The 24,857-nt window shown below is 42.0% G+C and overlaps 1 protein-coding gene across 8 annotated transcripts in view; it reads right to left on the reverse strand.

The window, feature by feature from the left end:
- Positions 1-1,526: 1,526 nt before the first annotated feature.
- The window catches only part of ST3GAL6 (ST3 beta-galactoside alpha-2,3-sialyltransferase 6), a 39,775-nt gene continuing 16,444 nt past the window's right edge, over positions 1,527-24,857 (reverse strand). For 4 of the 8 annotated variants that reach the window (XM_069019525.1, XM_069019490.1, XM_069019536.1 and 1 more), the window contains exons 2-11: positions 21,420-21,519; positions 20,565-20,645; positions 19,227-19,304; positions 17,016-17,119; positions 15,900-15,963; positions 10,077-10,172; positions 9,494-9,680; positions 8,299-8,436; positions 4,643-4,795; positions 1,527-2,949 (exon numbers count right to left, since the gene is read on the reverse strand). In XM_069019525.1, the coding sequence (XP_068875626.1) occupies positions 2,869-2,949; positions 4,643-4,795; positions 8,299-8,436; positions 9,494-9,680; positions 10,077-10,172; positions 15,900-15,963; positions 17,016-17,119; positions 19,227-19,304; positions 20,565-20,645; positions 21,420-21,508 (1,071 nt within the window). In that variant the 5' untranslated portion in view covers positions 21,509-21,519 and the 3' untranslated portion in view covers positions 1,527-2,868. The other 4 variants (XM_069019510.1, XM_069019500.1, XM_069019480.1 and 1 more) reach the window with 4 other exon arrangements.

Consider the following 24,857-nt stretch of genomic DNA (forward strand, 5'->3'; position numbering starts at 1 on the left):
TTTGCCATGAAGCTTTTTTTTTCAATTATTTTGTTTGTTCTGCTACAGTTAGAATCCAAATCCCATCCTCCCACAAAAAGCAGAAAGCCTGCTAGAAAAATTAAGAGAAGGAATCAGTCTAGATTAGTGGGAAAAGCATCTCTGGAGATGAAATAAAGCAGAGAAAATCACCACATCTTCAAAAGCAGAGCTCCCTACCCACTTCCTGCAACTGGAGACAGGGGTGGAGAAACACAGGGATGCAGCCTGCACCTTCACAAGAACTCTTCACAAGTCTGGAGCAAATTCAGCAGCTATCCTGGAAAAATGTCCTCCTGGAGAGCATACTGCAAGATGTTACAGGGATGCAGCTGGATCGTGGCAGCAGCCATTGGGAGAGCCAGGGGCCCCGGCTCTGGAAGCAGCTGTGGATTGTGAGGGTGAAGGGGCAGCCCCCCACTTCTGCCAGCCTCGGCTCTCAACACAGTCTAAGATCTACCAGTGGCTCCTCTGCAACAAGAGCTTGGAGAACACTGATATGTCTGCAAAAAGCCTTGCCACAGCAGCTTTTTCAGGTGGAATTACTGTTATCAGGAGTTTAAATCACTGTAGGTCTGGGGCTGCAGAATCACATACAAACCTTTTTAATTAACTGAAGTAACCAGGAGAAAGAAATGCTGGCAGAGACAAAGACAGTACTGTCACTATTTCCTTACGTGAAGCCCCACCTGTTTGGATTCAGATTTTCAAGCAAAGATGTCTTCAAAGTCCCAGGAAAAAATAAAGGAAATACAAAAATCTAAGAGCCAGCTGGTGAAGAAATTGTGGTTTCCTCGATTTCCACCACGAATCACCTGTTCCAGTGCCCCAGGACCTCCCATGCACTCCCCTCTCCTCCACACTCCCACCTTCCACGCTGCACACAGGGCTGCAGCTGCACCCAAGGGACACGCAGCTGACAAGACACCATGGCAGAGCCTGTCCCTTGCTGGGACACACCTGCATCCTTCCCCACCCCATGCCACAGATTTTTCTGACATCTGGAGTTATTTCAGGCATGTCCAACTTGCTTGAAATAGACCAAAGCTCAGGAATCCTTGGGTGAAAACACAAGCCTCCTCCCCTTCAGCTGTAACACCTCTAAAAATCATACTGCCCTCCCTAATTCCCAAATGGCAGAGCCAAGGAGCTAAAGATGGAAATGAGCACTACGGGAAGGTGGTTGTGGTTTTGGTTTGGTTTTTTTTTAAACACCTACTGCACCCCACAAGAAAGGTGACTCTTTGGTTGCTTCAATGGTTATTCCTCTACATTGCTGCAGCAAAAAAAAAAATTGTGTTCAGTACTCTCACAATCCTCAGCTTCTCTAAGTAACAAATACCATGGTTTGTGTTCATACTGCAATTGTTTGCATTATTCCTAAACATACTCCTATATAATTTTATTTAAAAGCAACAAAGATATTTCTACCAACTTCAAAGATTTTTTTAAGTGGACTTCTTTGTACTTTCTCTTCAGGTGTGATTGATAAAGATAATCACAAAATCTTCCAGCAATTCTGCTATAATTAAAATAAGAACTTTATATACATGCCCTGTGAGAGAACTGGAACAGCGTATTGTTGTTGACAGCTGTCAAGTGCCTTCCCAGGCAGATTTAATTTATTCACAGGCTTGTCAGAGACAAACCAACAGAGGAAACATAAACATCCCTTTAAATGTTTCAATTAAAATCGCGAGTAAGTTCTCACTGCTAAATTATTTAGTTCAGCCACACACTTTAAACTTGAATGTCAAGACAGAAGAGGTAAACAGATGCCGAATGATAATTCAGCTGAGGTACATCCTGGATATTCCCCACCACACTCTACTGCCAAAGATGGGAGTATTCCTTGCTTGCATTGATGCATTACAGCATCTGAGGAAGGAGATTGTCCTCGTTTGGGAAAGACCACCTCAATTTTTGAGGAGCAAACAAAATAACACATGAGATCCTGTCCTGAAGAAGTAGGACTCCAACAAGCATTGACTCTAAACTCAGGCATGAACATCTCTATCCCAGCTCATGTTTCTGTTGTGGTCTAGGGGCTGACACGCAGGTAGTTCGGACAACTCTTCAGTCTTCATATTCCTTCTTTTTTAAGTCAAGCAACTGTAAAATTTACTGGACGCAGAGCACAGGGAGTATGATTTTTCCATAAAATGGATACAACATAAGCATTGTCAACACCAACACCAACATCTCCACAAATCAGACAAAGGAGGCAGAGTAGCAGTTTGCCTTTGGCAAAGGCAGACAGAAGTTCAGAGCTGATGGGTCAGTGCAGAAGCTGTGGCTGCTTGGCTGAAGGTGGACATCCTCTCCTCAGGAGTATGGCAGAACAAAACCTGTGCAGTCTGTATGTTCCCCGTTCTCCAGAACACACAGTAATAATTTAGATGCATAGTTTTAAAGCCATTTTCATACAACATGACAGTCACAACTTTACCATCCATCTACTGATTAAACACTGGTCATCTCAGTCTCTTGACAGTGGAACTCTTTTGGAGGACAATATCAGAAACAAAGGTATTCCAGAGAATTAATTATTTGGAAAGAGTTCTCACTGATAAGTAAGCAATGTGCATCACATTTTTATGTATCCCTGATACTTTCAGCTGAAAGTTTCATGGTTTTCCCACTATTAAATAGCTTCACAGAAATTCAGTTAACTGTTTGCAACAGTCCATTACCCTCAGGCTCAGAAGCTTTTGCCTTGGTGAGGTTTCTGGGCTCTTTTTAAACAGTAAACAGTTATGCTGCACTTAAAAAATAAAAATGTCATACAAAAAATAAAAATTTTTCAGATCTTGAAAATAGTGATTGTTCTTTGTATTTTCCATTCAGCTTTCACGTCAAATTGACGACAAAGTTCTTGTCTATAAGCTTCTTCAAAAATTTCTGCTCGGCGGTGATGTTGTGATATTCATTCTAAAGAGATGTGAAGGAATAATAAAATAAATTATAAAATCAAATTATAACCAGCAGCATCCCTTGGCTATTCCTTTCTATTACCTGTGATACTTGGAAGATGCTAAGAACAGGAAAGGCCTGGGGAAAAGACTTCTTAGCAAAGGCTTAGCCCAGTTTCCCAAGAAAACAGGTTGCTCAAAACTAGATTAGGTATTTCCATAAGGACACAACGAAAAAGGATGATCCTTCGGTGGTAAGAATGGGTGAGATGTGGTCTCACAGAAGTCCTTCCATTATTAAGCCTCCCAACTCCTCGCCCTGCTTATTCAGAACAACTGTGTAACCACATTTACAGCACAAGCAGTCAGAAAACAAGTAATTCTCAAAGCTCAGTGCAGGTTCTTCAAAAGCACATCAGGCACTTGTAGTTCAGATGCATCCTGCCAAATAGTTTCAGCAAGCCCAAACCAACCCACCTTCTGTGCTGTATCCAGATCCTGGATACACAGGAGACCACTAAGCTTAGTGGAGGGCAGCACAAGGAAAGTAAACTTACTTAAGACACTGAATCCCATAAATTAAAATGAATATAATATGAATACTGCATAGAATATTATACACATGTAGGATAGTATTTACAATTTAATGCCACTAAAAATGTAACGGGAACATTTTTGTTTAGTAGTTTGTTCTTTTGAAGTTTCAAGATTTTAGGAAACTTATGGATGTCTATTCAACTAATGATCAACCTTATTCAAACTTAGTGTATATTGTAAAAAAGCACCTGCAGACAGGAGCCTCTAAAGGAAGGCAAGTTCAGTGTCACAGGAAAATGATCTGAGAACAGCAGGCATCTAGGAGTTCTGAAAGAAACATGAGAGGCTCCTATGGGCATTGTCTCTACCCTTCCTCTTCAGCAAAGGGAAGAGGAGGAAAATTGTACCCATATGCTCTGGGCAAATGGAAAAGAAAACTTCACACTGAGGTGAAGGGCTGAGATGGGGTTGCTTGAAATACAGAGCTGGAGGCAACTGAATACAAGAGCAGAGACATGAAAGAAAACAGAGGCATGGCCATAGCAAAGCAGCAGGGAGGAGAATGTTTGCCAGCCTCCTGCTGCTCCGTCTCCTGCTGAGTTGTGGCTTCCCCCTCCTGGAAGCAGCTCCTTCTCCTCCTACCCTCCTCCAAGAGCTGCTTTCCTTTTCTACTTTCAGTTTCCAAAATTCAGTTCTTTTCCTATGCAAGACCTCTACAAGTTCATAGGCCTTAACTCCTTCCATTACCCTTTGCTCTTCTTTCTGTCTTTTAAGGAGTCTGACAGCTGTGACATACGGTACAAGTAGGTGCCAAGGAAAAAGAGAACATGAACAGAAACACCACCACTCGTGTGCTGACAGTGCTAACAAAGACATCTCTAGGACAAGAGCTGTGCAGCCTAAGGAAAACACCAACTAAGCAAAACACAACACACAAATGGACATGTCATGCAGACACTGCAGAATATGGTGTAGCACAAGGGACACAAGTATCAGTATCTGCATTTTTCAGAAGCAGCAGCAGAGAGGAAGAGATTCAAGCAACATTAACCCACAAGCAGCTGAACCAGAAGGTGGGAGGCCCTTCTGACCTGCAGTCCATACTTCTATCTATATTGAATTGCCTTCCCCAGTTACCAGCTCTACTTCCCTCAGCACAAACAACTGTTAGTTACCTGCATCATTTGAGACATGGTTTCATTGCCATAGTAGTGCAAAGAACTATTTCTGTCAGTGAAGTCGTACTTGAAGCCTGCCAGGTGGACTTCATGGCATATGTGAAATGCCAGTGTAATGGCAATTAGCCCAGTTGTTGGATGCTTGGGTTTCTACAACAAAACAAAAAGAGAACACACGCATAAATACCTGGAAGCTTGATGGGAACACTGAACTTAAGAACAAAGACAAGGGAAATCATCAGGCAGCCTGGGTCTTCTACAGATGTTTGGTCTCAGTTTGATGCCCTCCTGTCTCTAAAGGACCAAGGTACTGCCCCCCACACGTTTCCCATGACCAGGGTGTCTGTCATGTCAGCTTTCCCTGTGATTCCTTGGTTTCTATAGTGAGGGCTGAGCCCACAGTGCAGCCCTTCCCTCCAAACAGGCATCAGGAAGGTCTCCCCATTGCTCTGCTCAGCTATTTTCATGAAACAGGTTATGCTTCACTACACTGGAAAACGATTTACAACCCCCTCAAATTTGACTGAATTACAAGATGTGTTCAGAAGTTTCTAGATGATGGAGACCCAGATGAACAGAACATGATATGCTCCAAATTTTCATAGCACCAAACTAAAAAAGCATGAATGCTAGCACTACACACATTTGACTGAATTTACATTTTTTCAAAGCAGGGAAATTCCAGAAGAATTTTGCTTTAGACCTTCCCCTGCTATCCCCATTAGAAGAAATAAAACTGTAAATAAAATTATTTCTCCCTACAGTAAGTTCAGAAGTAAATGCAATGTAAAATAAAGAGCATGGCATAAACAGGTTTTAAATGTGCAAATTAATAGCACCTAACCCAAAGTTAGAATTTCTCACAAAAGCACAAAAGAACTCCATGCAACCATCTGCCCTATCTTGTGCTCAGATACATGACTTCTTTCGTAGCAGCAGACGCTAACATGATCCGGGGAAGGAAACGAGGCAAGCTTTATTAGAGAGGGATAAACTCTTTCATTGCACCAAGATGAAGCTAAGGTGAAAAAGTGTCTCCAGAAATGGACAAAACTTTCAGGCACCAATGCCTTTTTTAGATAAAATAACATGAGCTATACGCTCTCAGCAGCTGCAGTCAAACCTCCAGTTGAGCACAAAAGCATGGGCTTTTTTGATCTCTGACCCAAGGCTCAGTTTGTCTCTGAAAAAGAAGCAGACAAACCAGTACCAGACAACTCTGTACATAAAAATGCAGATGCACTCTCTGTATTTCTTTGTATCATACGACAACACAAACCCCCCCAGGAAGAAGTTACTATTCTCAGCTCTTTTAAGCCTAACTGAAGTCACAGATTTGAACTATCGCCTTTTACGGAGAAATTTCTGGTACCTTTATGTAACCCCTGGAGTACTCCAGAAATAATAACTGCTTAAAATGTGCACTATGCCCAGAGCTCCTGCTAGTTAGCAAAATAACTTTCTGCCCTAGGGGCTCAACATCATAAACTTAGTGGTGACTCTGTTGCAACATCCATACTAAACAGGACTCCAAAACTATGGCAGGAATGCTACATGTCAGGATTAATGCTACTTGGAAATATCAGGAATATCACAGGTTGTAACTAGCTCTGTTCACCTTTTTCTATCATAAAATTCACCTAAAAAGAATATAATTAAAAATCAAGTACTTTCAAAAGGTACTGTAATGAAATATCCAGACATCCTTGGCCTGTAATTAAACTTTTTCAGCCTATTTAATGGAAATGGGCACAGCCCTGGAATGACTCCACAACACTTTCTGAGTTTAGTGGTGCTGGAGCAACACATTTGATTTTATTCTTGATTCTACTAAAAATCAGAAATGCTTGCTGGTTATGCACTAATGTGCACACTGGGAACATGAGACTGGTTTAATGGAAAAGGCAGGGACAGCAGGGAAAGCAGCAGCGGTCACCGGCATCTCCCACAGGCCAAGGTGGCTGAAGCACAGGATAGTGAAGGCAGCACCAGCCCTGCCCAGGGACGAGCAATGGTACAGAAGGTTCCGATGTGAGACTTTCCTGCCCATGGGAACCTCTGTGGTGTGACCTGCAGCTTAACCAAGCTGTGCCAGGGCCACTGCAGATGTGCAGGCTCTCACTGCAGATGTGCAGGCTCCCAGCCACAGCCCACCTCCGAGATGGGAGGAAAAGGGAGGAAGAGCATACTTGAGATTGATCATTGCTGCGCAGGGATGAGGGACTGCAAAGCCCCTTGCATGAAGTAAGTAGGATATGGAGGGAGCAGAAGGGGGCTCCAGGCATGGTCACACTCTAACCCCCCTCTGTGCAGGGGCACCCAAAGGCAGGAGGAACAAAGGGTGACCAACGGGCCTGTGACTCCATACCAGCTGACACCACACACATCTGACTCACTGACAGCACTGCTTTTAACGTCTACTCTCACTGACAGGGCAGCCCTGGAAGAGTCAGGAGGCATTTCTGGACCTATAGAGGCCATGCACATTCTGTGGCCATTTAGGAAATTAGTTAAGCATCCAATTACTATGCTGCTTTCTTCCCACCCTCAGCTGAAAAGCTGAAATGCCACAGAGCCCCAAGCAAGCACATAGCCAAAATGGCTATTCCAGTTTGAGAGTTAGTAAGGGAGAAAAAAGCCACTATTAGGCTGAGAAAAGAGAAAGAAATTTTAGGAAGAGGTATAGAACCTACCCCTCCCACACGTACCAAAAAAATCCACTCCCTCAAATATTAGAATGAGTAAACCAGAAAAAAGTTGTGGCAGATGCTCCACAGTGACAGCCTGTCAGACATTTCCACACGTGTCACTTAGGTGGTGTTGATGAAGTGGGGATGTGACCCCAGTAAACTGTACCTGTGCTAAGTAGCACATGGTTGATCCTGACTGCACAAGGGAATTCTCCAGCTTGAAGCTTTACCTTTCATCAAGAACATTTTTCAGTCAGGAAGTGACAGTTAAAATATATTTTAATGTCCAAATTGCTGGTTAGCTCATTACAATGCTTGGGATCAAACCAGTAAGCACAGTGATGCTGCCAGACATTCATCATTAGCACAGGGCTGGAATATCTTCTATGTTCCCTAGTCCCTCCCGGGCCCCAGGAGCATGGAATTGCAGCAGTGTCAGAATTACAAGTTTGCTGGAGTTTTGGGGAGGTTTGTTTGTTTGGTGTGGGGTTATTTTTGGTGTTTTGATTTTTGGGGGAGGTTTCATTGTTTGTTTGGGGTTTTTTGTCTGTTGTTGTTTTGTGTGCCTTGGTTTGGTTTTTTTTTTTAATAAACACTGTAAAACACCCAACATTCAATAGTTCAAAACTCCGTATTACTTCTAGAAGCTCTTTGGATCTGTCATGTTGCATTACCTGCCCATCTTTCCCAGTTTTGTAAAAGACATTCTGTCTGTCTGGAAAGCAGTCTCATTTCCTACCAATTACAGAATCCATAAAAAGGTATTTTTGGCACACGAGGCTAGCCACTCTCTTTCTGGATTCCATTTTCTCATCTTTTTTAGGCACCATCTAAATGGCAAACTACTTTAATGTGAACCTAAAAGGTTTTCCACATTACAGTCTACTGTCAATAAAGATATAATTGCCTCTAAATACACATTTGGTTGCACAAAACTAGAAGGCACAAAAGAAGAAAGCATACCTCCTTCTTAGGAAACCTTGTTGGGAAATGAAGCCACTCATAAGCAGTTTTCCTGGTGATGCTGGGATCAAGAATCCTGATTTGACTCGATTTGTAGATCATATTCAGAGCCGGTTTCTTCCAAAAACCCTTTGCACTCTGTAACAGGCAAGTAAATATGCATTTTTGACAGCTGTAAACAGTTGAATTTAGTTTTGGAGCAACTCTAACCAGAGTGAACTCCAAGGGCATGAGGTTAAAGAAGAAGAGTGATGAAACCTCCCTAATTTCAAAAACACCTGCTCCTGCAACAGGATAACCCACTGCGGCAGCAGCGGCCAGCTGGCTGGGAAACAGCTTTGCAGAAAGGTCCCTGATGGATAACGTACCAACAATATGCCCTGGAGGCAATAAATGCTTCCTATGTGCTGGCCACATTAGCATGAGCATAGACAACAGGCAGACAGAAGTTCTCATTCTCAAGCACTTTGCACTGTGCCCTTCTGCAGTCCCACAAATGCTGTGCTGGGCTTCCCTCTGCACAAGAGAGTGTGTCAAACAGCAGAAGGTCGCTACAACAGCCAAGGGGCCAGAGCTCACAGCAAACAAAAAGGGTCTGAGGAGGCTGGGTTTGTTCAGCCCATCTTCAACTATCTGGAAGGGGTTTAGAAAGATGAGAGATCAGACTCTTCTCAGAGGCACACAGCGAGAGGACAAAGAGAAATTCTCTCCTGTGAGGGTGCTGAAGCACTGAAAGAGGGTTTGTAGAAATATCCTTGGAAAGACACAAAATTTACCTGGACAATGCCCTGAGAACCCGGCTTTAAACTTGGCCCTGAATGAAGAAGATTCAAAAAGATTTTGGACTTAAGACCTCCTGAGAGAGATCACTTTCAACATTATTCTGCAATTCCACCAAGTGCACAGGGTAAAATCTGAAAAATGTCTGGAACATGCATGTTAAAGTATCAAACAACACTAGGGAGAGGATAAAAACGTATTTCCCAGAGGTAAACTGCTTTGTGGTGAGGAACTAATCAAATATGTGCATTAGAAAGAAAACAAAGCATTTCTGGAAGAGAGATATTAAATAAACTGAGTAGGAGGAGATCCAGTGCTCCTCTCAGCTAAGAGCACTACTGTTAAAAGCAAACATGTTTTTCACATGAGAGATGTGTGGCAAGATGAGCCAAGGTGCAAGAATAATTGAACTCACTATTTTCTGACCACCTAGTATCTCCCAAAGCCACTTCAAATCCCGTGGCTTGAAGACGATGAGAACAACAGTGGTATTAGGGTCGTAGTGGATGGGATCTGAGAAGATGGATTCCGGGTAAGAAAGGCGGAAAGTTGTCCTTCTCCCAACATCCTCTTCGTACCCTATCACAGGGCCATTATTCATTCTGCAGAGGACAGAGACACAGAGACATCAGTGACTGCCCTGCCCACGTTCCTACTGTGCAGCGGCTGCCACACGCATTATTAGTCTGCGGGACAGACACTGTGTCTGGGTACAGCAAAGCTTAGCAGGCCAGCATTTACTTATCACATTACATAGCAGATGAGCAATTATCAGGTGCACTCACCCTCTAAACTCAGAGGGCTCAAGCACATATGGGAACTCTGCCAAGGTGGTTTAGAATACAATCACATAATTGCTTACCGTGTGTCACTTGAGCAGAAAGCAAGCCTTCTGATTTGGCTCCAGCACAGAAACTAGAGAAGGGCAGAGAGAGTACCTGCCTTGGACAATTACCAATTGCTCCACGTACACAAAATGAAAAGGAGATAGCATTTACCTTATTATGACATCGTATGAGTCAATTTTCTCCCCTAATGTCTTATTTCGAAGTACTCCTCCATTACCGACCACGACACACCGTCGACAGGCAATGCTGTGGAACAAAGAGAAGTTTTAATATTCATTATTTCCCTGGCTTCATATTATTAATGATACTTCTGCACGTTAACTGGCTTGTTTTCTAAGTGAGGTCCTGTTTCTTTTACAGCCCTTGGCCCCTACAAAGCAGGGGGAAAAAAAAAAAAGCATTGTTTCAGGGACTGACAAAGTCACTAACTGGCTTCTCTCGTGTGAAACTGTTTTTACACATCTCCTTTTTCTAGTGGTTTGGTGTTTAAGATCACCTAGCCAGATGGTGATACGAATGCCATTAGATAAATTATTTTCCACAGTCCTTCAAACTTATCCCAGTCTGGAGGAACCAGCCAGGACAAAGCATGTCTGGAAAAGCTAACTCAATATTAAGGTGCTTTTGCAAGATTGTACAACTCCACATCTCCAACACAAGCTAAAGCAGCAAGATTTATGTTTACAATTCACCTTACAAGCCTATGAACTGATCGTGTGAAAAACCTTACCCCATGACACGACAGCTCTTCAAATGAATATGGTGTGGATTTTTCTCCCTCTATTTAAAAGGTGCTGTCTAAACACGTTTAAACAAGTGACATGCATGCTGTCATGATGTAACAAGATGGATTCCTTGATTAAAAGTTGCATTCTCAGATGACCAGATTCAAATTAGACAGCAACACTAGGTATATAAAATATCATGTGCTAAAAAGTAAGATCTTGCACTACATCAAATCAAAACAGTAATTTCAAATTTACAATACATTCAGAGATAGAAAGCATGCAAGAAAGGTATTATGGAGATGCTAAAATTATGAAAGTAAATTCTCAGGGTAAGATTTCCAAAGTTATCACAGGTTTTCTCAATGCTATTTTGCTCTCTATTGTCTTGTTTCAATGTTAGTAAAATGTGTTAAATAAAAAAAGAAAGGGGGGGCTCACAAATAGGCTTGCTGGGTTTTTACTCAAGTAATTCTGCGTTTTGAGGGAAGGTTTGAATCAAACATGTAAGCACATCATTTTTTTGTTATAAAAACGTCTCTTTGTTTAGAGCAAAAGCCATTCAATTTGGCTGCAGCAGGAACAATGTGAAATTAAAAATGTTGGTATTTTCTTCAGACACAAGCAGGCTCACAGTTCACTGAGGATGAGTCACCTCACAGTAACACCCCACTCCCTTGGTTCTTTCTTCAAGTAAGAAAAAGGCTCTATGCCACTTCTTGCTCTACATTCAGGACACCAAAATTGTGTCCCAAAAACCACTATAACCTGTATGAATTCCCAGCATGGCACTTTATGCAGACTAATAATATCTTTCTCCTCAAACAGTCCAACCTGTTTTTTCAGCTGAGAGTTATTATTCAACATCCATGAAAACAGCCAGTTCCAGCCAAGACTGAGCGACATCTTAACGTACAAAGCAGTTCCCTGCATTTCCTACAGAATTAACAACATCTGCAGAGATACTTGCCTTTAAATATATATGTGTATATGCATACACACACACACACACATATATACAGTGCTCTAAATGCAGCTTTTAGGGTTGGGTGACATGAAAAAAGCTGGCACACCTTTCTCTACTCTTTCCTGAGCAGCTTAGTAGAAGGCAAGCATTCATAAAAAGACTTCCAGCTAATACCATAAATCATGTGACTTGGTATCTTGGAAATCAGAGGGGTGAAAACCTGTTACAACATCCTGTCCTCAAGTATACTCATTCCCTCTACACCCCTAAACCCTTTCCCTCTCTACCCCTTTTGCTCATTCATTTTCCATTTAATTTTTCTACCTGGTTTGAAAGTATCTTAAGAAAGCAGGCTGATGCACATATGCCTCTTACAGTTTATAGCAGGAGTAAGAAAACAGAAGTTGCCCTTTTCCTGAATTATACCTTGTTCCTTACAGCTATAGTTTAGAACTCAAAGTAAGGAAGGAAAAAGGAAAACTGGATGAAAAAATGTGATCAGTAAGTGATGAAAGTGGAGTGAGGGACAGGGGAAAAAAGCACAAGATTAGCATATGGCTGTATCATGTCCCTGGCATTTACTTTGAGGAGGTACTGCTTTTTCTGTTCCATGTAGATGAACTTACAGTAATTCCTTATTACATACCTTCCAGCTTTTCTAAGAGGTGATTTAAGATACTTCTTCACAAAGGTAACCTCTAGCAATTGAAATAATGCCTTCCACTCTAACATACAACTAAGAGGACTTTGCTTTCTCCTCTCTGTAGTCATGATGCAGCAGGACACACATGGCAGGGAGGGCAAAATAAAACATGACTTTAGAGCTGAGCAACTGAGGTTTGCTCAGCTACAGAAGTTGTATCGCTGTTCTCAAGTCAAATCCAAGCTCTTTTTTCTTACTGATGAATACAAACCAGATTTTGCCTGACTAAAAGTTGACTAATACTACTTGGACAGACAACAGAGTGAAATTTGAAGTTTGATTAAGTTTTTGAATTACAGTGCCCTTCATAACATGAATGCTCAAAACCAAAGTTATCAGCTGCCATCAAATACCCAATGAAGAATCTAACATTAGTATTTCAACTTCTGAAATGGATAAAGTCGACAAGTAGATCAAATATTTCTGAAGAAGTGTATGTGAGTACAGTCGAACAAATTAAAAACAACCCGCTTTTAATCTCTGTCAGGCTCAAAGTGGGCTGGCTCAAACAGGAAGTCTGGCACAAATGTGCTGTTTATGAACTGCCTCCTCCCCTTCCCCTTCCAGTATTCAAATGTCTTCAGGTATGATCCTAAATCTAAGTCCACAGTAGTACAGAGTCCACTGACAAAAATAAGCAGGGAGGGGAACTGTTTATGTAAAAAAAACAACACAGTATCATAGAAAACTAACATATGACATAGAGATAAAAATATGTAGCTAGGCTGAAGTGCGTTTAAAGATTCTTAAGTTAAATAAACTGATCTGTACTTACTACAGATCACAGAAGTCAACATACCAATTTTCAGCAGACTGTTACTCCCAGATATTTTACCAGCCTCACTACTTTAAATTTCCTTTCCATAATGTTTTCAAATTAAACAACCCCAAACACTCACCCTTTCTCCAAGTAAATAAAATGACAAGAAGAGAAATTATTTCATATCCTTAAACAGTATCAGATGTGCTACAAGCAAAATGTAGCAGATTGCAGCGTCCAGACGTTCAGCTTACGATCAGCAGCACAGTATTGACGACAGTGAAAAATATTAAGACCTTGGCCTAACAATAGCTGTAGGAAAGGTTTGAGTGAAAAAAGGATTGCTTTTATGTGTCAGAGATCTACTAAGAGAATAAATGGATCCCCATGCAAACACCGTGGTAACTGATCTCCAGTGTCTGCAGGCAGTAGTCACTCAAACCATTGCTCCAGTCAGGTGGTGTACAAGATCCTCAACCTCAAGGCCAGGCCTTGGCTTATGTATTTTGTTTATATAGTGAAATGCTAAAAGAAACATTTTCCTAGTCTATAAAAGAAAAATATTGCTAAATGGAAATGTAGCCTTTAGAGGTCAAAAGGCTTGCATCCTCCACATTCCACTGAAATTCTGTTTCAGTGGAAAAAGAAAAAAAGATCTCAACTTCAGCTCCTTTAACACACACCCCCATAGCCAGTTGAAGAATGCAAATTATTTCCTTAGAGGTTATGAGGTGAAAGGAGGATGCAGAGGTCACATTTTGTTGACTCAGGACTGTGCAAATGCATTTGTAAGAATTGTTGAGCTCAGAATCCTTAGAGTACTCAGCGAGGAACTGAAGTCACAACTGAACTGAAGTCAGCAACACTGTTCGTTTCCAAACTCTTTGGGAGAGCTAGACCTTTACACAGTGAGAACTCAACCTAAGTTTGGAACACGACACTGCTTGGAAAAAAAACCTTTGTAGCTCACTCTGTACAGATTTACCTAAGTTGTACACAAATACAGCTACATAAGCACCATAGGCTTTGTGCCTATCTAGCCTAATACTTGTCTGCCTTAAAAAACGTTTATAGGGGAAATCTATTCAGCCACGAAGGCTGAATCGGACAACAGCATTACAGAGCTGCCTAATAATTCTGCATTACTGGAAAATGTTGTTAGGATTAATTCCCAAAGCGTTTCACTATTAAAAGCCACTGTATCTCAGTGAAATATATGTATAAAAACTCTTCCCTACTACAGTGATTCATGCCATAAGAGTTCTGTACACAAAACCTGATGGACCTAGAAAGAATATATTGTATGAAGTCACTGTATGTTTGATTTGTTTATACTGCCTATTAAATAGTACCAGCTCTCATTTTGCTTCAGTACCACTGAAGCTTATTACTTTTAATAAAATGAAGCTTACTTCCCAGAATTACTAACCATATCTACATCTCAGACTCTACATTGAAAGGATAAATACCAATTTCCTTATTTATCATCTACAGGACAGACACTTCCATTTAAAAGGTCCAAACATCTCTGCTTTACAGCACAAACAATGACAGCGCTGAACTTGTGGTTTCAGGGAATTTCCAATACAACATTTGGCACTGTCCTTCTCCAGACAAAAGAGCAGCTTCTGTCAGCCAATTCTGTATAAATTTACCCCATTATCACACTCTTGATACAAAATATGGAGTTTTAATTTTTTCCTTTTTTTTTTTTTTTAAGACTAAACTTGAACATCCTAGAAACAGACTAAAGACAGAGAAAGGAAGGAGTATAGTAGGGCGAAAAAAAAGAAAAACTCAGTATTAAAACAAATTCTTAGGTTTGAACATATTCCACCCAAGTTTAATTAAAATGTGATCCTGACATTTGGCTTCAAGCAGCAATCTTGTATGATGTCTGTAATTAAAAAACAGAAACAAGTACAGCCGACCTCATTTGCACTCAACTCTATTAAGAAGTCTGTATATTAACATGGTATCTGTCAGGTTGTCAGCCCATTTCCTAGACTGCAAATCTAAGGAGTCATCTGCATCACTTTGTAAACACAGGACTTTAGTCTACTTGCCAACCCTACTACACTACCTCCAAAAAACCCCAACCAAAGCCAAACAAAAAACAAGACACACAAACACAAAGACCCTCCAAATCAAAACAAAACCAAACCTCCTGGCAGATGTGGCTTCCAACAAGAGATTTAATGTAATTGATCTAATTTAATCTATCTAATCCATGGGAAGCAAGTTACCTAAGGCATGCTCCCTTCCATGCCACACCCTTCTTACTCCCCAAAGGACAGCCAGCCTTTCCTGTCTTCCTCGATCTCCCTCATCCACGAGGAGAGGAAGTAGAGCATACATAGGAACAAGGGTGTGCAGCAGCCAGCAGATGCAGAGGCACAGGGATATGCCCAAGATTTATTCTGCATAGGAGACCTTGGTCTGCACCTGCTTATCTCAAATATTCTCCATCTTACACTGAGTTTGCAAGAGGAGATCACATTCAATCTGAGTGTAAAAGATACTACAGGAAGATGGGACTGCGTTCAGCTGGCAAATTTCTAACACACTTATAAAAGGAAATCTCTAAGTGGAAGCTCCCTCAGAGAATAATTTTTCTTGCACGCTGGTGCTACGTAAGTGTAAAACCCAACCTACTTAAACCTTGCAATCAGCTACACACTGCTCGGACCCTGCCAATCTGATCCATGTCCCGACTAACTTGAGTGTTTTCAGGATAATCCTGCAGACATTCCTTTTCAGGTAAGTACAAATATTAAAAATGCAACTAGCAGAAACAGCAGCAAATAAACCATCTCACCCATCTTCTTCATTGGAAAGGCCACAGTTCTGCAGTCTCGAAAGGGCTAAACGAAAAAATTGCTCTAGAAAGAAAATATAAACAAGATTAATAAAAACATCCAGTATTTGCCAATACAAAAGTAAGTGTGTCACCCTGACAACAGTATTTTTACACACAGTAGTTTATATGCACTGTGCATAAAAGCCTCCAAGTAAGAACACTTGGAATTCAGGGCCACACATCAACTAATGATGCCGAAGAAATTCAGATTTATCAGAGCTCCTCTCTGAGTTTTTTCTGCCTCAAAACAGAAAACAGCCTGAGATTTGTATTAAAAAACAAAACCAACAAAACTCAGTTACAGTAAGTAAGAACTGGAAGAATTTTCAAGACCTACATCCTAACTGACTTTTTCTTCTACCCACCTTCAGCTGACACAAGAGGGTTCCTACATAGCCAGGAACAGTAACAGCATTATGGATCTTGGGAGAAGACATCAATCCAGCCTGTGACAAAGCTGGACAGAGGCACATTCCCAGCCCAACCCTGGTGGACAGGCTCCTGCTGGACACTCAATTTGCCTCGGAGGAGAAATCAACTCATTCCCAAATGTAGTTTTCCTCAATGTAACCCCAAAAGTGCAGGAAAACGAACCATCCCTGTTACCACTGATGGAGAGCAAATCAGAAGTCTGAAGGCCAGACTAGGAAGATGCACTGTTCAGTGTTAAAAACTCTGAAACTGGGACTTCACAATGCTTTCCAAAAGGGTGGCAAAAGCCCTTCGGGTGTTTGGCCCTATTTACCCTGCCCTGACCAACACTGGCAGTGGCAACGAGCCAGCAAACCCTTTGCACAGGTCCAGCAGCCAGGCAGTGTCATCAATTCCCCCATACAGCTCCTGTGACACCTTCCCTGGCAGGAGTAGCCCGCTCAGTGTTGTGCTTTAGCCCCAGATGGCAAATAAGTGCCACACAGCCACTCACTCTCCACCCCTTGACAGGGAGGAGAAGCAAAAAGGTAAAATTTGCATGGAAAAGGAAAGAGAGAGGGGAATAAAATCCAAGAGATTCAGGGGGCTTTACAAGCCATTTAGGTATTTCTGTTTAAAATAAGGTACATGGGAAACACAAACCTGCTCTCTTTATTCCGTAAGGTAGTTCAAACTTATTGCTCCCTTGGAACTCTGCCACTCTGATAAAATCATTAGCGCACAGGAACGGGTATATTTTGTCAACACTGATGAAGGAAAAAAGGAAGAAGTTTCAAAAATCCAAATGATATACCTGCAGAAGCCAGTAAGTCCTGCAACTGCTTTGTAAAAAGCTCTTTTTATCCTATTACAATTTTTATCATATTATCATCCATTTTTAAAAGAAGAAAATCCATGAACACTGGGAAAGCAAGCAGATGATGGAAGAGAGGAAGACCTTGTAACAGAAAATACAGGCAAAGAGTGGGACAAAAAGACTTGTCTATTAGTGCAATTTATATAGACTTATTAGAATTGCCATTACAATTGTGTGACTGAAAGCTTACACCACGAGACCACATATTTAAGAGAATACATAACCCAGGAAGACAGTGAATAACTTCAGGTTTGAAAGTACATTATACAGGTAGCAAGGAAAGTTAAGAGTTACTATTGTACATGGCAATTTAATAAACAAGAACAGGATTTGAAGCAAGGTGTTTTAACTCGAAAATACCATCTCCTGATTTGAGCTGCTCTCCTATTCCAAACAAGTGGCACTATATGACTGTGCTGACATCAGTAAGTTGTTGGGGGCAACAACGGGTATATCCATGCAGCAAAAAAGTACGGAGTTCTCATGTCCACACTACATCCATCTTGGGTATTTTATATTCTGGACTAACCCTAGTAGGGTCCCACCCCTAAGCAGCTGCAGCACATGGGCTGTGCTCCTGCAGTGCATCTTCTGGCTTAAGGAGATGTCTGAAAGAATCCCAGTGTATTCGCACCAGGGCCACCCTGGGATGAGAAGCACGGCATGTGGGGATCACAAGGAGGTTTGCCTCAAAAGCACATTCTTCCTGCAAACTAGAACATGATGGCATGATCCCTTTTAAGTGTCAAGCTAAAAAGGTCACTTCTTTTGTCAACAAACAAGGAAGCACAGAAAAGGGATCTCTCATAGCAGGGAAGGGACTCTTACTGCCTTAGTGACAAGTCCAGGAAAATGAGTGAACAGCAGACACAAACATGTCACATGCTACCATGCCCTTGGCTTCACCTTTGAATTAACTAAGCACACACACAGTGTACTCGCTGACTTTGTCATGATCCTGCATATTAAGTCTTAGATTAAAATGTTAACACAGGAGTATACAGTCACCAGAAAACCTAATGTTAATCATAAAACGCCCCAGTCAGCACAAGCCTTGCTTGTTAAGAATATTAATAGCTGTTAAGAAAACCTTCTCTTTCAGTTTCCCAAATCAAATCCCTCACTCTTTAAGCTCTACGTATTCAGAACATACTAACAGTAAAAAGGGAAAAAACCCCAAACAACAAGACACTACAGCCCACACACTGAGAAACGGGCAATAGCTTAACTAAGCAAGACCAGCCTGCTTTGAGACATGATGCACTAAATACCCATATTAAATTTATTACTTTGCTTTGCTGTTCAGAAGCAGCTGGTAAGCTTAGACATAATAAATAATTTACCTACTGAGAAGAGATTCTTAATTCTAGCTCTTCCAGCTCTGGTTCCTTTCAAATAAATAATTCTGTGAGGTTAGAAATCCTTTCAGCCTCCCCAGGCTATTACCAAAGTGCACAGAACAGATCTCCAGCTCATGCAAACTGTCCCTATAAAGAAGCTAAACATAGGTGTGAGACTCTGTCCTAGCTGTGCATGTACTTTCTTCTTGTTGTGTACCTCTGAGTCCACTCCTGCCCCTTTGCTGAACAGCAGAGCTACCCTGCTGCACCCAACACACAGACCGCTTGGGCACAATCCATGGGCAAGGGAATTAGGACCACCTCACTGGACCAGGAGCTAACCAAAACTCAAAGACTACAAGTCTGCTTTGGGTGGCACAGAGTTAATATGCTTCCACGTGCTTTAAAACCTGCAACAGCACTAAAATTATAGCCATGTTTTTTAATACACAAAAAGTACCAGGGGAAAAAAAGAAGCCATGGTGTCTTTGTGTAGAGGTTTAAGACTTCTTCAGCCAGGACCTGGCCTAATCTTTCCAAGCTTTCTCAGGGCTCTACTCAACATTTGCTTCAAAATGTGTAAATAGCCCAGTTCTACCTCAATCAGCACAGCCTTTCCTTCCCCTCCCTGCCCCCCAACCCCCCCAGAAGACCCACCCCAGTAAAGATTCAAATGCTGGTTTCAGGAGACAAGTGTCCAATGCATTCCTCCTCTCCACAGCTGTAGGTGGCAGCCTGCAAAAAAAGAATTTCAAATAAATAGCAAGACCAGGAATGGGTAGCATAAACAAGGTAGGGACACTTGGACAAATCAATCAGTAAAAGCTGATTACTGAGTTAAGATCACACCAAAATTTCATTACTCCCTCCGTGTTACAAAGATGAAACTTTCTTATTGCAGCACAATTACTTTTACTAGTAAAGGCTTGTATCTCTCACTGCTGCTCCAAGGGGGCTGTGACCTCCCTTGCTCAGCAAGTACCAAAGCAGGCTTAATCAGAAGCGAGAACTCAGGCCCACCTCCAGAAACGCAAGACTCCTGGGCTCAATCACCCCTGCAGCCATTCCACATGGCATCCCCATCACTCTCAGGGAAGAGACAGAGTCTTGTTTGAAGAAGGAAATAGGGCACTTTAAGGAAAATGAGATTCTTTGGGGATAAGTCATTCCTCTCATAATAAGGCTAAGACTTGCACTTCTAAGCACATCCCCGACTTGGGAGATTTAGCCCAATTAATCACAAATATGAAGCCCAGAAGGGAAGGTAAAGTTCAGTGCGAGCAACATGTGCCTCTGGGTTGCATTGAGAGCAGAAGAATGAAATCACCACATTAGAACCACAAGCCAAAGAGACCATTAAGGTTAATTGATTTTTGGAACCTCAAGTTGTTATGTGAGTACTGACACTGAGAAAGCGCCCTGTGAAATCTGTCAGCTGGCCACCTTGTTGCTTTCCAGAATCAGCCTCACAGATGGCATTTTGCAGGACAGCTTCAGAGAGAAGAGAGGTCTGCTTTCATGTTTCAGCATAGGTGCTCATTAGTCCCACAAATCTAACGAAGTCACAAGCACAAGAGCTGCCTATACAAGCACTTGAACATGGCAAGTGAAACACACCTCTGGTTTAGTAAGTTTTAAGCACTGAAGTTGCCCTCCAAGCTGTGCTAACTTTATTCAGCTGTAACTCAGAATTGCACAGATTTGAAAATTTTAAGCCAATGTCCTTCCAACAATTCACTGCTTGTTACAGATAGTTATTGGAAATGGCCATAAATATTAAACAAACACTGGAAACATGACATGGACAAATTCCTTTCTGACAGACAGCTTACCACTGTGTTCATAACAGGAACAGCCACGGGACACAGTTGTACAATTGAGCAGGGAGCCTATGGACAAAGGCTACAGATTTTAGCCTCAATCCCTCCCACCTGTCCAAAACCAGAACAAAAACAAACCAACCCCATTACAAAAATACTCAACTGCTGAACTTACTGATTGTAACTGATTGTAACTCCACTAGTCACATAGAAAGGAGAAGCCCTCACAGAGGAAGTCTGTCCATAAAAGCTAATCCTGCAAAAAGGGAAATGTCACAACATTGTGGTTTTCTGTAAAGAGAAACCACAACAGAAAGCTATTCGTATCATTTGCACACTATAAACAAGATAGAAGGAGCACATTATCCACTACTTTTAAAAACTATCACTTATCTTCATAATGCTCTGGTCAGTCCTGCTCACAGCTGTGCGAAGACCAATGGAAACTCAACTTCTTCAAGTAAGTGCCCTGAATTTTAGGTCCCAAGCCACTTGTCCTGTGAGCCTGGAGACAGTGAAGGCTCACTGCCCTCAAGGGCTGCTGCTAGGCCTCAATAAATTTCAGCTTTTCAAAAGGTGTTCCCTGCACCTGCAGTTATTCCCATGTGTGGATAAGGCCTCTCTCACATCACTTATCAGACATTTAATGGAACAACTAACACTAAACCCACATGGGGTGGAGGGAGATGTGGACACCTAATTTCTTCATTTCATGTATCTCCTCACCTGAACACCTATTTTCATGAACCTCAGTGGGGCTCCCTACCACTGAGGTCCTGACCTCTCCATACAACCAGGCTCAAATTAATTACTATGTTTGAAAGTGACACAAGAGAACAGGTGACAGGACAGAACGATCATACTGATTCCCTCAGAGTACCAACAAACCCCAACCACAAAACACACACACAGAGTAATCACTTATGATGATTACTAGTAAACACTTATGGAGCAACACAAGAACTCAGAGCCACATCTCTCATACAGCCATGAGGTGCCTGCACTCTAAATGAACGAACCATCACCATACCAGTAGAGGTTATTTCTCCACAGATTTCCATGCAGGATACCATACATAACAGCAGCAGCCAGGATAAAAACCAGAAGAATTCGTTTCATGACTGATAAACCTGAAATACAAGAAAAACAAAACAAGAAACTGAAATACAAGATGAATTAATACATGAACTCTTTCTAAAGCATCTGGAAACCTACAAAAGAAAAGTTATTGTTATTACAGCCATTCTCTACCACCGCAAGTCTGGCAGGTGATCACTCCACTTTGGATCCTCACACAAAGACCCAGTGTCAGGAGATGAATGCTGCTTTGCACTTACCATGTGTGTGTACTCTGTATAGAAGCACAGGTTCACTCTAGGTTCTCTCTGAAGACATCTGAGAGTAGAACTCTCTTCTGTCCACTGGTAGCCCAAAGAAATCAGCTGGCCTTTATAGGTACCTGTGCTTCTCCTGTTCCTTGTGCCACACACTATCAGTTTCCGTAATTACACAGTTAAACAAGCATTGGCACAGCGCAGGAGGCAGATAGGCTGATGCTGATGAAACAGAACAGGGTATGAGCTGCCACAAATTTCTACTGTTTTTTTTAGGATTGCTGAATGTTCTTAAAAGTCCAGTTTTGACATTTAAAGACGCACTGAAACTATTTGCTTATGCCTGCAGAGTCTTCAGCTCCTGACACAAGCCAAACTTCATTGCTCAAGCAACAGAAAAATGTTATTTTCACACATTACAAAGTGAGGAAGAAAAGTTAAGACCCCATCTGTTGAACTTGTGAAGCTACAGAAAAACATCAGAGAAAGTGTTCGTTTTTCAAATAGAGTTTGCACCTCATTGCACAGTCTAGTGAAAGAAAAACAGAGAAATATCAGGAACTCACGTATCTGGCAAGACAGACTGAAGGAAAATCAAGTCCTGTCTTGCTCACATCTTGCACAGTGAGCAGCCTTTTCAGTAGCTATGAATGAACTGTTGTTGGTTAATCTTGTGAAAGTCCAAAATAGCCATTCCAGCCACATGTTACTGTGGAAATTTACTTGAGAGGTACAGCCTTCTAGTATTTCACTTCTCCCCCATCATGGGAAGCAGGGTCAAAACACACAATGCATATACACCTACTTGCCTATCTATATTTTAAAGTGAACTGAACAAACAGCTGTCCAGCAAAACAAGCCATATCCAAATGTACTACTTCATTTTCCAAGAGGAGAACCTTGGCCTCTATGGCTTTTTTACCTTTTTAATTTTCTTTTTTTTTAAAGTCCACGTTGGTTTTTAGTCTTTAGTTGCTGTTACCTTAACCAGCTCTAAGGCAGTAAAACTCAAGGTGGATATAGTCCAAGTGATTTACAGCAATATGCTTTATGCTAGTAATATCCTAATATCTCATTTTGAAGGCCAAGAAACTACTAGAGAGCCTTTTTGTTATTAGAAGTTGAAAACCAAATTGCTGCCACTCACATTTCTTCACTCCTGAAGAAGTACCCAACAGTGTCACCACTACTTGAGTGCAACAACCCACTACTTCCTTACTCTTTTCCACTCCTATCTTTCACCAGAATTTAATTGTAGCGTTAGAGTGGTTTTATAACAGTATCTACCAGTAACAAAGCCATGCAATGAACCAGGTAGAATCTATCAACCTGAAGTATATCCTACAGGCTATCCCGCTCTGTTTTGGAAGAAATACTTCATAAGCTGCAGCTGTTGCAATTCCAATCTTTCAACCCTCTTTGGGAAGTAGCACTGCCTCCCTTCAGCTCCAATTCCCTTGACTCTACTTGAAGGGTCACTGCAACTTAGTCTTGACAGTCACTCCCAACTTCTAGAGCAATCTGTAAGTTTTTGCAGTAATTCAGTGAGAGTCTTTCCCTAAAACTGCAAAAACAGAGGAAAACTCACCTACTGGGCTCAGTCAAGTGTCCTTAACAGCAACTGACTCATAATCTGGAGTGCCATCACAAGACACATACAGGACAACTGAGGGATCAGGCCCAGCAGCATAGGTTTATGAAAGGCAGGTCCAGCTTGACCAGCCTGATCTCCTTGCATGACAGGGTGCCCTGCACAGAGGATGAGGGAAAAGCTGTGTATGGTGCATTGTATACAGAGTCCTTAGTAAAGCCTTAGACAGCATTTCCCACAGCATTCCCCTGGAGAAACTGGCTGCTCGTGGTTTGTACGGGTGTGCTCTCCACTGGGTAAAAACCTGGCTGGCCGAGCCCAAGCAGGGTAGGGAACAAAGTTACATCCAACGGGCAGCCAGTCAGTAGTGGGGTTCCCAGGCCTCAGCCTTATTTAATATTTTTAAAGAAAAGATGAGGTCTGGACAAGGGGATCGAGTGCACATTGTCAGTTTGCAGGTAACACCAAGTTAAGTGGGAATGTTGATCTGCTGGAGGGCAGGAAGGCTCCGCAGAAGGATCTGGACAGTCTGGATCAATATGCCAAGGCCAGCTGGAGGAGGTTTAACAAGGCCAAGTTGAACCCCTCTGTCTGGGTCATTCAGCAGCACAGGCTGGGGGCAGAGTGGCTGGAAAGCTGCCTGGCAGAAAAGAACCTGGGAGTGCTGGTCAGCATTGGAAGAACATGAGCCAGTGTGTGCCCACATGACCAAGAAATCCAGTGGCATCCTGGCCTGGATCAGCAAGAGTGTGGCCAGCGAAATGAGGGAAGAGATCACTCCTCTGTTCTCAGGAGTAGTGAGGTTGCACCTTGAACCCTGTGCTCAGTTTTGGGCCCCTGAGAAGACAGAGACTGAGATGCTGGAGCGAGTCCAGAGAAGGGCAAAGCTGGTGAAGTGTCTGGAAAAGAAGCAGCTCAGTGGAGACCTTATCATGCTCTACAATACCTGAAATGAGGTTGTAGCAAGGTGGGGGTCAGTCTCTTCTCCCAGGCAACAAGTGACAGGACAAGCAGAAACAGCCAACAGCCTCAAGTTGCAGCAAGGGATGTTTAGGTTAGGTATTAGGAAAAAAATTTTCTGAAAGAGTTGTCAAGTACTGGAACAGTCTGCCCAGGGAAGAGGTTGAGTCACCATCTCTGAAGGTATTGAAAAGATGTCTAATGTGGCACTTGAGGACAACGTTTGAGTGGTGGATCTGGCAGTGCAGGGCTAATGGTTGGACTCCATGATCTTTTCCAAACTAAGAGATGCTCTTACTTACTTGAAAAACACACTGCACTCTGTAGTAGTTTCTCTCTTTCACTGTTAGTATTTTTTACCCCCTCCTGCTTTGAAAAGGTTTGCCAAAACATCCCACTGAAGTGAAACATCCCACTGAAGTGTTTATCTTTACTCCCTAATTCAATCAATGCAAACTTCAGTTAACAGAACATAACAAACCAGCTCTTCAGATAAAGTAGCTAAATTAGCGACTGATTAAATTGCTGATTTTGCTGACTTCCATGTAAGAAAACCTTGCTGAAGAGTCAGACCAAGCTACAA

The sequence above is a fragment of the Aphelocoma coerulescens genome, chromosome 1, assembly GCF_041296385.1.
Source record: "Aphelocoma coerulescens isolate FSJ_1873_10779 chromosome 1, UR_Acoe_1.0, whole genome shotgun sequence".
NCBI classification, from domain to species: domain Eukaryota; kingdom Metazoa; phylum Chordata; class Aves; order Passeriformes; family Corvidae; genus Aphelocoma; species Aphelocoma coerulescens.